General features: G+C 39.6%; 1 protein-coding gene across 5 annotated transcripts in view; it reads left to right on the plus strand.

The window, feature by feature from the left end:
- Nucleotides 1-391, plus strand: part of LOC100567474 (cytochrome P450 2J2) — a 39,859-nt gene extending 39,468 nt beyond the window's left edge. For all 5 annotated transcript variants that reach the window (XM_062976878.1, XM_062976881.1, XM_062976880.1 and 2 more), the window contains one exon: nucleotides 184-391. In XM_062976878.1, the coding sequence (XP_062832948.1) occupies nucleotides 184-371 (188 nt within the window). In that variant the 3' untranslated portion in view covers nucleotides 372-391. The remainder of the gene's footprint in view (nucleotides 1-183) is intronic.
- Nucleotides 392-13,745: the final 13,354 nt, after the last annotated feature.

Consider the following 13,745-nt stretch of genomic DNA (forward strand, 5'->3'; position numbering starts at 1 on the left):
TAATAAATGTACCATATATTCTCGAGTATAAGCTGACCCAAATTTAAGCCAACCAGGAACCTCACCCGAGTATAAGCCAAGGGGGGGCTTTTTCAGTCAAAAAAAGGGCTGAAAAACTAGGCTTATACTTGAGTATATACAGTATATCTAATTCAATGTTTCCTCTTTTATTATCTCTTGCAGGGGCTCGAGTATGTCTTGGGGAACAGATGGCGAGGATGGAACTCTTCCTTTTCTTCACCCACCTGCTGAGAGCATTCAGATTTCAGCTGCCAGAAGGAGAAAAAGAAATCAGCCAAGCACCTGTCATTGGCCTATCGATGCATCCCCAGCCTTATAAACTCTGTGCTGTTCCTCGCAATATTTTGTAATAAAACATATTTTAAAATGCTTTATGGTATCCTATTTATTATTGTTCATTTTTCTGTCATTCCTCTTCTAGTTCTCTACCATAACTTGAGTGTTGCACTAACAATTTCTCCAATCTGTTGGAGATGTTGTGTAATGAAGTCATTGTCATCTAAGACTGAGCTTAAGTGATCCCCTTCTTTCAAGTTATCACACTCATTTGTATTTTGGTGAATTAAGGAGGATGGGTTGAAACTGTTTATAGACCTCTATGTAGAAGCCTTCTTAGATTACTGTATATATTAATGTCTCAAAATTTCAGTGAAAATTTTGACCCAATAAATCTGGGTTGACTTATCCACAGGTCAATATGAATACTCTTCTCCAAAAGGAACTATTCACTTCTCTAAATAAAGCTGTGAAAGGTGAGAGTTTAGACCAGGCATGGGTAAACTTGGGCCCTCCAGGTGTTTTGGACTTCAACTCCCACAATTCCTAACAGCCGGTAGGCCCAAGTTTGCCCATGCCTGGTTTAGACCATCTTGTGAGAACCTAAAAGAATATCAACTCCCTACAGTCTCTCCACCTTGGCACCAATTCAACCCTTTTTGAATGCCTGGGCAAGAAAATGGTGTCTGCAGTAGCTTTCTCCCAAAGGAGTTGAGGGGATCAGTGCTTGTTTGAGAGTCTTGCCTTTGATTTCAGTGCTCAGAGAAAGAGATGGTTCCCTTTTGTATAAGGGTTCATATACTATACCCCAACTTTTATATAGGAACCATTGAGTAGAAGGTCTTTTTGAATGTGGTGGTGTCAGCTGGACCCCTGATGTCGCACCTCAGGTTAGCTTCACCTTGCTAAAGACACCAGGCTGCACACAGATCATAGTCTTCTGTAGTTTATTAGGAAATAAGGAAAAGATCGTTCATAAAAGGTAAAAGTTCAGTTCCAAAAGATAGCTACAAAAACAAGGCTGTAAGAACAAATCCATGCAAAGATTAGGCATGAAGCAAGGTCCTTAAAACGAAGCCAAAGTCCCAGAAACGAGGATCCATCCAGGCTATAAGATAATACAGGAAAGTAAAAGTTCAATTCCAAAAGAGAGTTACAAAAACAAGGTTGTAAGAACAAATCCATGGAAACACCAGGAATGAAGCAAGGTCCTTAAAATGAAGCCAAAGTCCCAGAAACGAGGATCCATCCAGGCTATAAGATAATATAGGAAAGCAGATGTAGTTCTTGATTCAAGCGAGGAATTGCTTTGACGAAGATTTTCCTCTCTGTTTTAATAGCATACCATGAAGGCATTTCTTTGCCCTTTGACCTCCCACTTATTTGCTATTCTGAGACTTCTGCACAACCCCCGAAATTCCAGACAACTAGCCCGATCTAGAGAAGCAGCCTCATCATTGCTTTCAAAGCCACAGGGCTTGTTAGTGTTATCAGGCTGGGAGCTACTCTCCCTTCCTGCTTCTTGCACCTGAAAACCATCATCAGTAACAACATAATTTCTTCCCATGGAAAAGCCTCCCTGCTCCTCATCTCCCACCGCAGGAACACTCTGCACCTGAATCCCATAATTCCCATCAGAGTCATCTTGAAACTCATCCTGAACCTGAATCCCATCATCTTGAACCTGCATCCCAGAATCCTCATCAGAGTCACACAAAGGCTGAGGCACAACACCTGAAGCAGGATTAGTGCTTTTTCCTCTCTGCTAAATGACCCCGACTTTTCCACCGGTCATATGAAAATCCATAATTTTGACCCCTGAGCATACTCTCAACTTATAGATGGTTGAATTGTTCATAATGATTGTATTCTACCATTATAGACTGAAATTTGGTGGGGAGAAGTAGATACATGGATTTTTATGCAGGAAATAGTTCAATACATAGCATTGAAAGCTGGCAGTCTTGGAGATGTTAGCGTGAGGATGGGCCATGCCAATGTGGGTATAGAAAAGTGAAACAATGGCACGTTCACAGGAGTTTAATATTTGATAAACATATTCTGAGAATTTGTCAGATTGTGTTGTCGAAGGCTTTCATGGCCAGGATCACAGGGTTGTTGTGTGTCTTTCGGGCTGTGTGGCCATGTTCCAGAAGCATTCTCTCCTGACGTTTCGCCCACATCTATGGCAGGCATCCTCAGAGGTTGTGAGGTACCTCACAACCTCTGAGGATGCCTGCCATAGATGTGGGCGAAACGTCAGGAGAGAATGCTTCTGGAACATGGCCACACAGCCCGAAAGACACACAACAACCCAATTTGTCAGATTATTTTGCTATTGATTTTGCTGGGGCCTAGTTCTTGAAACCCTTTCCTCCTTTCCATGCTTCAGATCTCCAGATCACTCTGCACACCCTTCATGTTTATCATGACTGGAGTAAACTCATTGAATCATTTGGATTCATCGATGCATTGATTTCCCATTGAACAACTGATGCAATTGGTTTACTCTTGTTGGAGCTAAGCTAAATGTTTCATCAAAGTCTTCTTGTTGTGCGTCTTCAAGTAATTCCTGACTTACAATGATTCTATCATTGGGTTTTCTTGGCAAGATTTGTTCTTGGCAAAAAGGAGAACAGATGACGAGGATGGAGCTCCTCCCTTTCTTCACCCACCTGCTGAGAGGGTTGAGATTCCACTTTTTCACTCTTTCTCTAAGGCTGACAAAATGCGACTTGCCAAGAAGTGGTCAAGTGACTTTCCATGGTTGAGCTGGGATTCAAAATATTATACTATGTTGGCTCTTCTCAAAATTTAATCACATCCAATTAACAAAAAAACCCACCTTCTGGTTTAACATGTTTGTGAAGGGCTTCCATGTTTGTTTAAACTCCAAAAATCTGATAAGAGCAAAGAAATGTGCAAAGTGTTCTTGTGCTTGGAAACTGGTTGTACAGCCTCTTGTAGAAGGGTTAGCCTCCCATTGAAGGAGAAGGAGCATAAGTTGAAGGTGCTTCTCAATCCACCAGCATTGTCACTCATGGGTTCGCCAGTTCTCAGCTTGTAGAACTATGTTCCTTAATCATTTATTTGTTGTGTTGTCGAAGGCTTTCATGGCCGGGATCACAGGGTTGTTGTATGTTTTCCGGGCTGTATGGCCATGTTCCAGAAGTATTCTCTCCTGACGTTTCGCCCACATTTATGGCAGGCATGCTCAGAGGTTGTGAGGTATGGAGAAACTAAGACTCTGCAGGAGTCTACCGTATACCATGCAGCTGTGGACGAGTTTACATAGGAACCACCAAACGCAGCATTGTCCAAACATGAGTCAACGAACATGAAAGGCACTGCAGACTCACTCAACCAGAGAAATCAGCCATAGCAGAGCACCTGATGAACCAACCTCGGCACAGTATATTATTTGAGAACACAGAAATGCTTGATCACTCCAACAACTATCATGTCAGACTACACAGAGAAGCCATTGAAATCCACAAGCATGTGGACAACTTCAACAGAAAGGAGGAAACCATGAAAATGAACAAAATCTGGCTACCAGTATTAAAGAACTCCAAAATCAGAACAGTAAATAAGAAGCAACACTCTGAAAACAGAGGAGTTCCAGACATGAATCAACCAGGGGCAACAATTGACTCTGAACAAAGAATGCCCCCAGGCAGGAAGAAGCCAGGAGATGAAGCTATTCAATGCTAATTAAGGTGATTAACTACAACATTCACACTGGCCTCCAACTGACAAGAGTTCTTCTCTCACCCTGGACTTTCCACAGATATATATAAACCTTCCTTGCTTAGTTTCTCCATACCTCACAACCTCTGAGGATGCCTGCCATAGATGTGGGCGAAATGTCAGGAGAGAATACTTCTGGAACATGGCCATACAGCCCAGAAAACATACAGCAACTCTATTTATTTGTTGTTGTACATATGACTGACTTCCTGTGGAGATGAGCCAAAAGTAACCATGGAGCACCCAAAAGGATTACAGGACACTTATATTTAGGTTATAAGTCATGAATAGGCAACTGTGTTATATCCATGAAACCATTCTGTGCTTCTGTGACCCTCTTGCAGCTCTACAGACTGTTTATTTATTTATTTATTTATTTATTTATTTATTTATTTATTTCGTGTCAAAAGCATTGTACAACAAATACATTTCAAATAATGGAAATTAAAAAAAGAAATCACAAGCAACTAAATAGTTTTGGACCAAAAGCGGGCAACAGCAACCGCATTGTCTGTAGCTTTAAACAACTCCTCCTCCGTGCATGAGGCAGGGCATTGTGGGCAAGCATACATATGCTGAGTTGTTTGTTCAGCTCCACAGTCACACAAGGTGGAGGATTCCTCCAGGTAGTGCCACCTTGCTAAGTTGTCTTTTGATCTGCCCACTCCACTTCTGAGTCTGTTCAGGGACTTCCAAGTTGTCCATTCCTGGTTTGCCCCTGGAGGAAGACCCTCTTGGGGGGCCATCCAGTTAGAATTGCCAGGTTTAGCTGCCCAGAGGGACACCCTTGCTGTTGCTGGAGGAACATCAAGAGGAGTGGTGGTTCTCATGAAGCCCTTCCTTTATTTGAGTCTGGTGGGAGGAGGGTGATAGCCATGCAGTGGGTGGCTTTCACAATGTTCGACCTTTTTTCTCTCACTGTTAAAAATACACCACTACATCTCTCTCAAAAATGGTAACACATTAATTCAATAATTATCAGGATGTCATCAGACGGGACTCCTAAAATGGGTTCTGTCATCACAAAACCATCTTGTTTAAGATTGGAGTATGTCTGTCTAGCCCCTCTTCTCAGCACACCAAGTCTAGTGTGCTGCATACTGTGTTTAGCATACTGTGGCTGCAGAAATGTAACTCTTCCCAATCTATGCATTCCTACTCTTTGTACATACACCCCTTTTTCATTTTTATAAATGTGAGAGTCCAGAGGTTATCCTCATACCAATTTAAGGCAGTAAATAATAAATACTGATTGAGTTTCCCTTATCCAGAAATGTAAAATATTCCAAATCCTGACCACTTCTGCCTTTAGGGAAAGGGGGCTAGCCAGACATCCAGTGCCCATTGTTTGTTTTTTCCCCTCAAAGAGCTCTGATGTGGTAAAAGAGATAAGAGGGTTCTGCTTACACAAGGCCCCTATACAAAACAAATGACTTATATGCTTCCATGCTCACTTTCCACTGGGCCAATGGTCTACACAGTTTGTATCCAACCAGAGAGAATGAAAAAGACTCATGAGTGGAATTGGGGGGGGGGAGGATTTCCCCCTCTCTTCCTTTCTACTTTGTTTAAAGGACGGAAAATGTGAATGTAGCTCTTGAGAAAAAGCTCTGTGGCACTGGATGTGTGACTAGCCACCTTTCCCCAGTCACTATTCACTATGTATATGCAAATACAGGGATTCCAAAAATATGAAAAAAAGAACAGAATTTTTAAAAAATCTCTTCTGGTTACAATCCTTATGGACAAGGGAGATTCAACATGTAACTGTAGTTTAGCATACTGCTTCTTAAATTCTGGGTCCTGACCCCAGATAAAGTCCCTTTAACTCAATGTTGGGGTCCTGAAACAATTGGCACACTAAAAGTTTTCTAAATGTCACCTAGTGGCTGCTTCTAGACATTCAAACGAATCAGTTGTGCAGTGTTTACAGTGGGGTCTGCAAAACATACTTCAGCTGTACTTCATAAAAAGGAAAATCAGCCTGTTTAGCAAGCCTTGTAAATGCTAATTTGTTATCAGTACATATTTGATTTTTATACCTATTTCATATAACTTTATATCTGAGGTCATGTAAAATTTCTTGGGCCAAACATCTTCTTGAGTAGGAATGTTGAAGAAGCTCTGGATTAGCAGATGGAATAAATAAATACTCATGAATGTTGACAAGTGACCACTAGAGGATGCCAGAGTTCACCAAGGATCTCTGCTGATTGTCAACATAATTGACGCATGCAAATTAAAAAATGCAGTTCAGCTCAATGTAGAACAAAATCAAAAGTGCCCAAAACCCACAATTATACAATTGTAGAATCTTAGAGTTGGAAGAGACCACATGGGTCATCCAGTCCAACCCCTTGCAAAGAAGCAGGAAAACACATTCAAAGCACCCCTACAGATAGCAATCCAGCCTCTGCTTAAAAGCCTCCACCGCAGTCTGGAGCAGAGAGTTCCACTGCCGAACAACTATCAGTGAGAAAGTGCTTCCTAATGTTCAGGTGGAATCTCCTCTCCTGTAGTTTAAAGCCATTGTTCGGCAGCTCAGCAGTTTAACTGGGGGCAATGCATTATGGACAGGAAATGTCACTGATGGGAATTATTTATGGGACAAGGGTGATCTGCATCTTGCTTCTGTGATGTCTTTCATAAGTGCTCCTTGTCTGAGACTTTATTACTTTTATAATAAGATCTCTCAAGAAGTCCAGATGGACACCCTTCGTTTTTGGGAAGCTCCTTGGCTTTATAGAGTTTCTTAGTATCATACTTATCTTTCATTTATGAGATGCTTTAAAAATGATTCCAAATTTAATAGGATTCATTTTGGAGGTGGGAGATATTTGAACCATTAGCCGTCCTTGGAGCTCCTCTGTCACTCCAACAATTATCTTGTCAGACTACACAGAGAAGCCATTGAAATCCACAAGCATGTGGACAACTTCAACAGAAAGGAGGAAACCATGAAAATGAACAAAATCTGGCTACCAGTATTAAAAAACTCTAAAATCAAAACAGTAGATGGGAAGCAACACTCTGAGGACAGAGGAGCCCAAAGGACGGCTAATGACTGAACAAAAGATGCCCCTCAGGCAAGAGACAAACCTTTCCAATGCTAATTAGGGTGATTAACTGAAACATTAATGCTAGCTTCCAACTGACAAAAGACTCTTGTCACACCCTGGACTCTCCACAGATATATATTTTTTCCTTTCCTTGCCTAGTTTATCCATGCCTCACTATTGCGCCAAATTGCTATGTGTGTGTGTGTGTAAAGAAATCCTTGCAAAAGTTGTTTGTATAAGATCTCTGCAAAATAAAGGGAGCTGAGTTTTGCAGGGGCAAGCCACGCCTCAAACAATGTATCAGTTTGCTGACAGATGGCTGGATTTGACTGTTGGAAATTTGAGCTTGTAGGGAGAGCACAGAAATTGACAGGCTCTCTAGCTACGGTCAAGTAGCAGTTTAACTATGCTATGCTGGATATATTGAATGCTGATTGATTAGTTATTGATCCTATGCAACTACAAGGACATTGTACGATTGCTGAACTGTTCATTTGACTTCAATTCAACAAGTAAAGTTTCCTTTTGTTCGTTCAATGCCTCTTCCTGGTCTGAGTCTTTTGCACATGGTGTTAACTGGACACTGCTGGTTCTGCTACACACACTCCCTAACACTCACAACCTCTGAGGATGCCTGCCATAGATGTGGGCGAAACGTCAGGAGAAAATACTTCTGGAACATGGCCACGCAGCCCGAAAGACATACAACAACCCTGTGATCCCGGCCATGAAAGCCTTCGACAACAAATCTGGGATCACATCCTGGGATATAAAGCAGTGTTGATCCAGCATGAGTCAGAGAGCAAACAAGTTCTTTTTCAAAACGCCTTCTTGTGAATATTGCACAGCATATGAACAAATACGTATCTATGCATCAGCATGCTCATAATGAAACTGCTAACCTTGTCTGTCTCGGGATTAAGCATGACACGTTAAGAGTACCAAATCATTCAGACAGCACTCAAACTGGAAGGAATTGCTATGGAATCCTGGAACTTGAAGTTTGATGACGGTCTAGCCTTATTTGGCAGAGAAGTCTAAAGATATGGTAAAACTACAACTCCCATGGTTCCGTAGCATTGAGTTGTGGTAGTTAAAGTGGTGCCAAACTACACTCTTTTTGCAGAGTAGCTCTACCCTTGATCTCCACTCATGCCACCTTCCCCTTTTTCTTTTGTGTCATGGTTTAATTAGTTTGTTTTGTTGTTCTTTTCCTTGTAAAACTCCATGTACAATGATGGCGCTGTGCAAACAAGTGATCATCAATCATCATCAAACACTTTGATGTGTTTTAGTGATAAGGATCCCAGTTCAAACACCAGTGCGAATGGTAAGAAACAAATAGGACAAATGCAATTTGGAAATAGTTCTTGATCATTATTAGCCTACTGGTGTTACTGTGATAGCCTTCTTATTGGTTGTTTCCTGTTGATAACATCATTTTTGCAAGAGTGTTGTATAAGTTTAGTTACCTGTTAGACTCTGAGTATACATGTCAGCCTCTGGCACCGCATCTTTCTAAATAAACAATTGCTTCCGTTTATTTTTTGTGTGTCCTCAATTTGTTTCTAAATTATGACAGCCCTAGTGCCTATTGTAGGCTTATCATAGCCAGATTTATTTAGAATTTCCCCTTGATGCCAGATAGTAATGGTAGACAGGAATACATACATTTCATGCACTTATACTAACACATACAAAACATAGATTTTACCCTGGTCCATAGATTGGTAAACCATGTTTTATTAGTCACAACTATACTGGAATATAGTTGAGGGTATTCAGTTGATTCCAAAATGTAGTTGCCAGTATCTTAATTAGAATTTAATAATAAAACCCATAAAGTTTAAATCAGGTATATGGTATTATTTTTTAAAAGAAAGCAAATAAAAGATCTTAGTAAATAAAACATAAGCAAAATGGATAAACAATTTGGTGGTGTTTCATAGGATTATAAACAATATACTGGTGAAGGGGGCACAAAGTAAGGGTAAGGGAAGAGGGGGAAAAGGTATAACAACAACAACAACAACAACAACAACAACAACAACAACATGTATAAGGGTGTAGTAGAGAGATATGTAGTAAAGTTATAATGGAAAATTTTAAAACGGATAAGAGATATGCTTAACGATGTTTTTGATTTTGATTTTTCTTTACTTTCGGATTGTATACAATATGATATGTCTAGCTACTGTAAAATGAGGAAAGAATGTATCCCTATACATTTTGATCGATAATAATAATAATAATAATAATAATAATAATAATAACATATATAAGTAGATAAAATGTGTGTAGTAGAGAGATATGTAGTAAAGTTGTAATGGAAAAGTTAAAAACTGATAAGAAATATGCTTAAAGATGTTTTTGATTTTTTTTTTACTGTCGGATTGTATACAATATGATACCTTTAAGATATTGTAAAAGGAGGACAGAATGTAAACCTATACATTTTGATTGATAAATTAATAAAAAATTTAAAAAATAAACAATATACTACATTAATATTGGATTTTGATAGTTAGAGATCTGTTAGTGGCCTGTTAGTGTAGATATTAGTGATGTGCATAGTATTTGTTTCATCTGTTACATTCGTCTATTCATTTGGTATCATCCATTCAGATGCACTAAACGAAAGATGCCATTTTCGGACAAAACAAAAGGCGACGTGAAAGAGAAAACTGAATGGTCGTGCTTGCTTTTGTTTTCCTTTCGGGCTGCGTAACAATAAGCAGGTACTGACAAAGGGCTGCTTCCCTATGACATCTGATGTGTACCAATGGGTGTTAATAATAGTATTAATAACAATAGTTATTCTGGGACCCTAAGCTGAGTCTGAGAGAGGGCTGCTTCCCTATGACATCTGATGTGTACCAATGGGTGTTCATATTAATATTAATAACAATAGTTATTCTGGGACCCTAAGCTGAGTCTGAGAGAGGGCTGCTTCCCCATAACATCTGATGTGTACTAATGGGTGTTAATAATAATATTAATATTAATAACAATAGTTATTCTGGGACTCTAAACTGAGTCCGAGAGAGGGTTGTTTCCCCATGACATCTGATGTGTGCCAATGGGTGTTAATAATAATATTATTAATAACAATAGTACTCTGAGGAAGACCCAAACGTTTTAAAAGTTGATGGGCTAAAACGGGTCGAAATGCTCTCTCTGTGTGGCGATTTTCACCCCTCTAGCCCAAAAAATGAGCAGGGGGGGGTGAGCCTTGGAAGCACTCCCATTGGAGCCAATGGTCTGAAAATGTTCATTTTTTTTGTAAGCCAGACGAAAATTCTATTCGTACGGGCGCCCCATTTTTGGAAACTGGGACAAATACAAAACTGATACAGAACGAATGAAACTAAACAAAACGAAACAGTGATTCCATACAAATGCACACCACTAGATATATCATACATACATGGTGTCTTGCCAAGTAATTTTGCTTTGAAGGTATATACACACATACTACATTAAATACTAATAAAAGATCTGCTGGATTGCATTGGCAGTACTAAAAACCAGTCTTAAAAGGAAGAATTTGTCCCTTGAGGCTACCAAGGCAGCCTCAGCGAAGTCTGAACTTTAGGTAAAATGCTTGTGAAACTCTATCCAAATTAATTCTCCATGTGTCTAGAGCTGGGTTCCTCACAGTCAGGTCTACCCTCATGGGATTTGTCTTTGAAAATGTGATGATGAAAAGTTTTCTTTCCCACAAGTGTTCATTTTAGATTCCATCGACAGCAATCGACATGTGATAATATGTCGGGGGCCGGGCTGTGGTGCAGGCTGGTAAGCAGCCTGCTGTAATAAATCACTCTGACCATGAGGTCATGAGTTCGAGGCCAGCCCGTGGCAGGGTGAGCACCCGTCAATTAAAAATAAAAAATAGCCCCTGCTCGTTGCTGACCTAGCAACCCAAAAGATAGTTGCATCTATCAAGTAGGAGATAAGGTACCACTTATAAAGTGGGGAGGCAAGTTTAACTAATTTACGACGTTTGAATGAGGAAGTGCGGTCAGAGTGGATGATGAAGCAGCTGCTCTCCCTGTGGCCAGAATTGAACATCCCTTCAGGAGAAGGTTAAATTACCTCTGCGCCTGTCTCTGTCTTTGTTCTATGTGTATATGGGCATTGAATGTTTGCCCTATATGCATATAATGTGATCCGCCCTGAGTCCCCTTCGGGGTGAGAAAGGCGGAATATAAATACTGTAAATAAATAAATAAATAAATAAATAAATAATAAAACATTCTCTTCCCTACAAGTGTTTTGCTTTAGATTCCATAGACAACAATCGGCAATTAGTTAGCTTTGCTCCTTACGGCCAGAAGACTTGCTTACATAAAGATATACACTCACTCTGACAAACAGAAGGACACACAAGTCCTATATATACTGCTATATAAAATTCTGATTATCTGTCTTGAACTGGATTATATGGCAGTGTAGAAAGGGCCTGAGATGCCTGGAGTCCCAGACTAGAAAGAAATGTGGGAAGGTGATGACGATGATGATGATGATGCCACTCAGGAACTCTTGGGAAGCAAGTTGTTGCTTTTGTAGCTCCCTGGAGTAGGAGGCACTGGAGTGTCATGTATGAGGCAGTGCTCCATGTTTACCAGGGTGTGTATCCCATTATAGAGATGCAAAAATATTTAGCATTCTTCACTTCACTGTATAGTTTCACTTCCCAGAAAAACTACACAGAAATTTCACTAAACGTATCGATGAAAAAGCTATTTAAAAACAATTACTTAATAATATTAAAAACATAATTAATTAAAAGATTACACAGAGACATCAAAAACAGCTCTGTGCAGCATTGAAAGTCAATCCCAGTCAGTTTCAAAGGATATATTCAGCTTATCCAACTTAAACGGGACAGCAGAACCTTGGATAAGCGAAAATGTTGGATAATAAGGAGGGATTAAGGAAAAGCCTTTAAAACATAAAATTACATTCTAATTTTACAAATTAAGCACCAAAACATCATGTTTTACAACAAATTGACAGAAAAAGTAGTTCAATACACAGTAATGTTATGTAGTAATTACTGTACAGTAGAGTCTCACTTATCCAACATAAACGGGCTGGCAGAACATTGGATAAGCGAAAATGTTGGATAATAAGGAGGGATTAAGAAAAAGGCCTATTAAACATCAAATTACATTATGATTTTAAAAATTAAGCACCAAAACATCATGTTTTACAACAAATTGAAAGAAAAAGCAGTTCAATACACAGTAATGTTATGAAGTAATTACTGTGTTTACAAATTTAGCACCAAAATATTGCAACATTTACTACAAAAACATTGACTACTAAAAGGCAGACTGCATTGGATAATACAGAACATTGAATAAGTGAAGCTTGGATAAGTGAGACTCTACTATATTTATGAATTTTGGACCAAAATATCGCAACATTTACTACAAAAACATTGACTACTAAAAGGCAGACTGCGTTGGATAATACAAAATGTTGGATAAGCAAAGGTTGAATATGCGAGACTCTACTGTATTGGCAATACAATTAATGCAGTTTGACACCATGTCAACTACCATAGTAAGTAAGTAAGTAACTAACTAACTTTATTTTTCTATCCCGCCACCATCTCCCAGCAGGGACTCGGGGCGGTTAACATGGGACAAAAGCCTGAAAATACAGGACAAGTAAAACAATTGAAACATATTGCAATAAAAACATGGTAAAATCAACAGTTATACAAAACAATTGCCTTAAACAAAACAATACATTAAACCATAAAAACTCATAGCTCATTGCCAAGGAGTCTAGAAGGCTAAAGTCTTTGTAAAACTACAACTCATTTATTTATTGTGTCAGAAGTGAACTGAGGGTACAGTTGTATTTAAAAACACAAAGTTAAATAGCGTTATATTAAATATCCTTTGACCAGTAGCTGAGAGAAGCCTCCTTGGAGGATTGTAACATATCTGTGTGTCCTCTGAGCAAAGTCTTAGTAGACAGCTGATTCTCTCACAAGCAGAAGCGACTTGCAGCATCCATCCAACCAAACAAAATACCATAGTCATACAGCCCGAAAGACTTACAGCAAACCAAACAAAATACAACTCATGTGACTCCATAACATTAAGCCATGGCATTTCAAGTGGTGTAAACCTGCATTAGTTATATAGTGTAGACTAGATATACCCTAAATGTTGTAGCCCAGCCTGAGTCTGAGATTGGGCCCATTCAGCCAGTGATTGGTCCTGCACCTGTTTTGCCAGAAGACTCTGGGTTTGGGCCTGAAATGCAGCCAGAGTTTGTCCCAATGGATTCTAGGACCAGAGACCAAATGGTTGCGAGCATGCATTGTGAACCACATTCCTCCCAGCAGTCAAGGTCAGATCTCCAGGTGCCAGATGGACATTCTAGTTTAGAGGAGGATAATGAGTTTGACAGGAGGGGAGCAATAACTCACCAAAGGAGGGAACGAGAATGTTTGTGGAGAAGCAAACAATTGCTTTTGAAGCGCTCTAATGAATAGTTTTCTCATGAGAGGAAGATCTTGGATTTTCCTTAAAATGCCTTGTTTTGCTCTGCCATAGCAGAGGTGGTAACATTGCTTATTCAAGAAAGAAGGATCTTTGCTCTGTGTTCCTGTGT

The sequence above is a fragment of the Anolis carolinensis genome, chromosome 3 (assembly GCF_035594765.1).
Source record: "Anolis carolinensis isolate JA03-04 chromosome 3, rAnoCar3.1.pri, whole genome shotgun sequence".
NCBI classification, from domain to species: domain Eukaryota; kingdom Metazoa; phylum Chordata; class Lepidosauria; order Squamata; family Dactyloidae; genus Anolis; species Anolis carolinensis.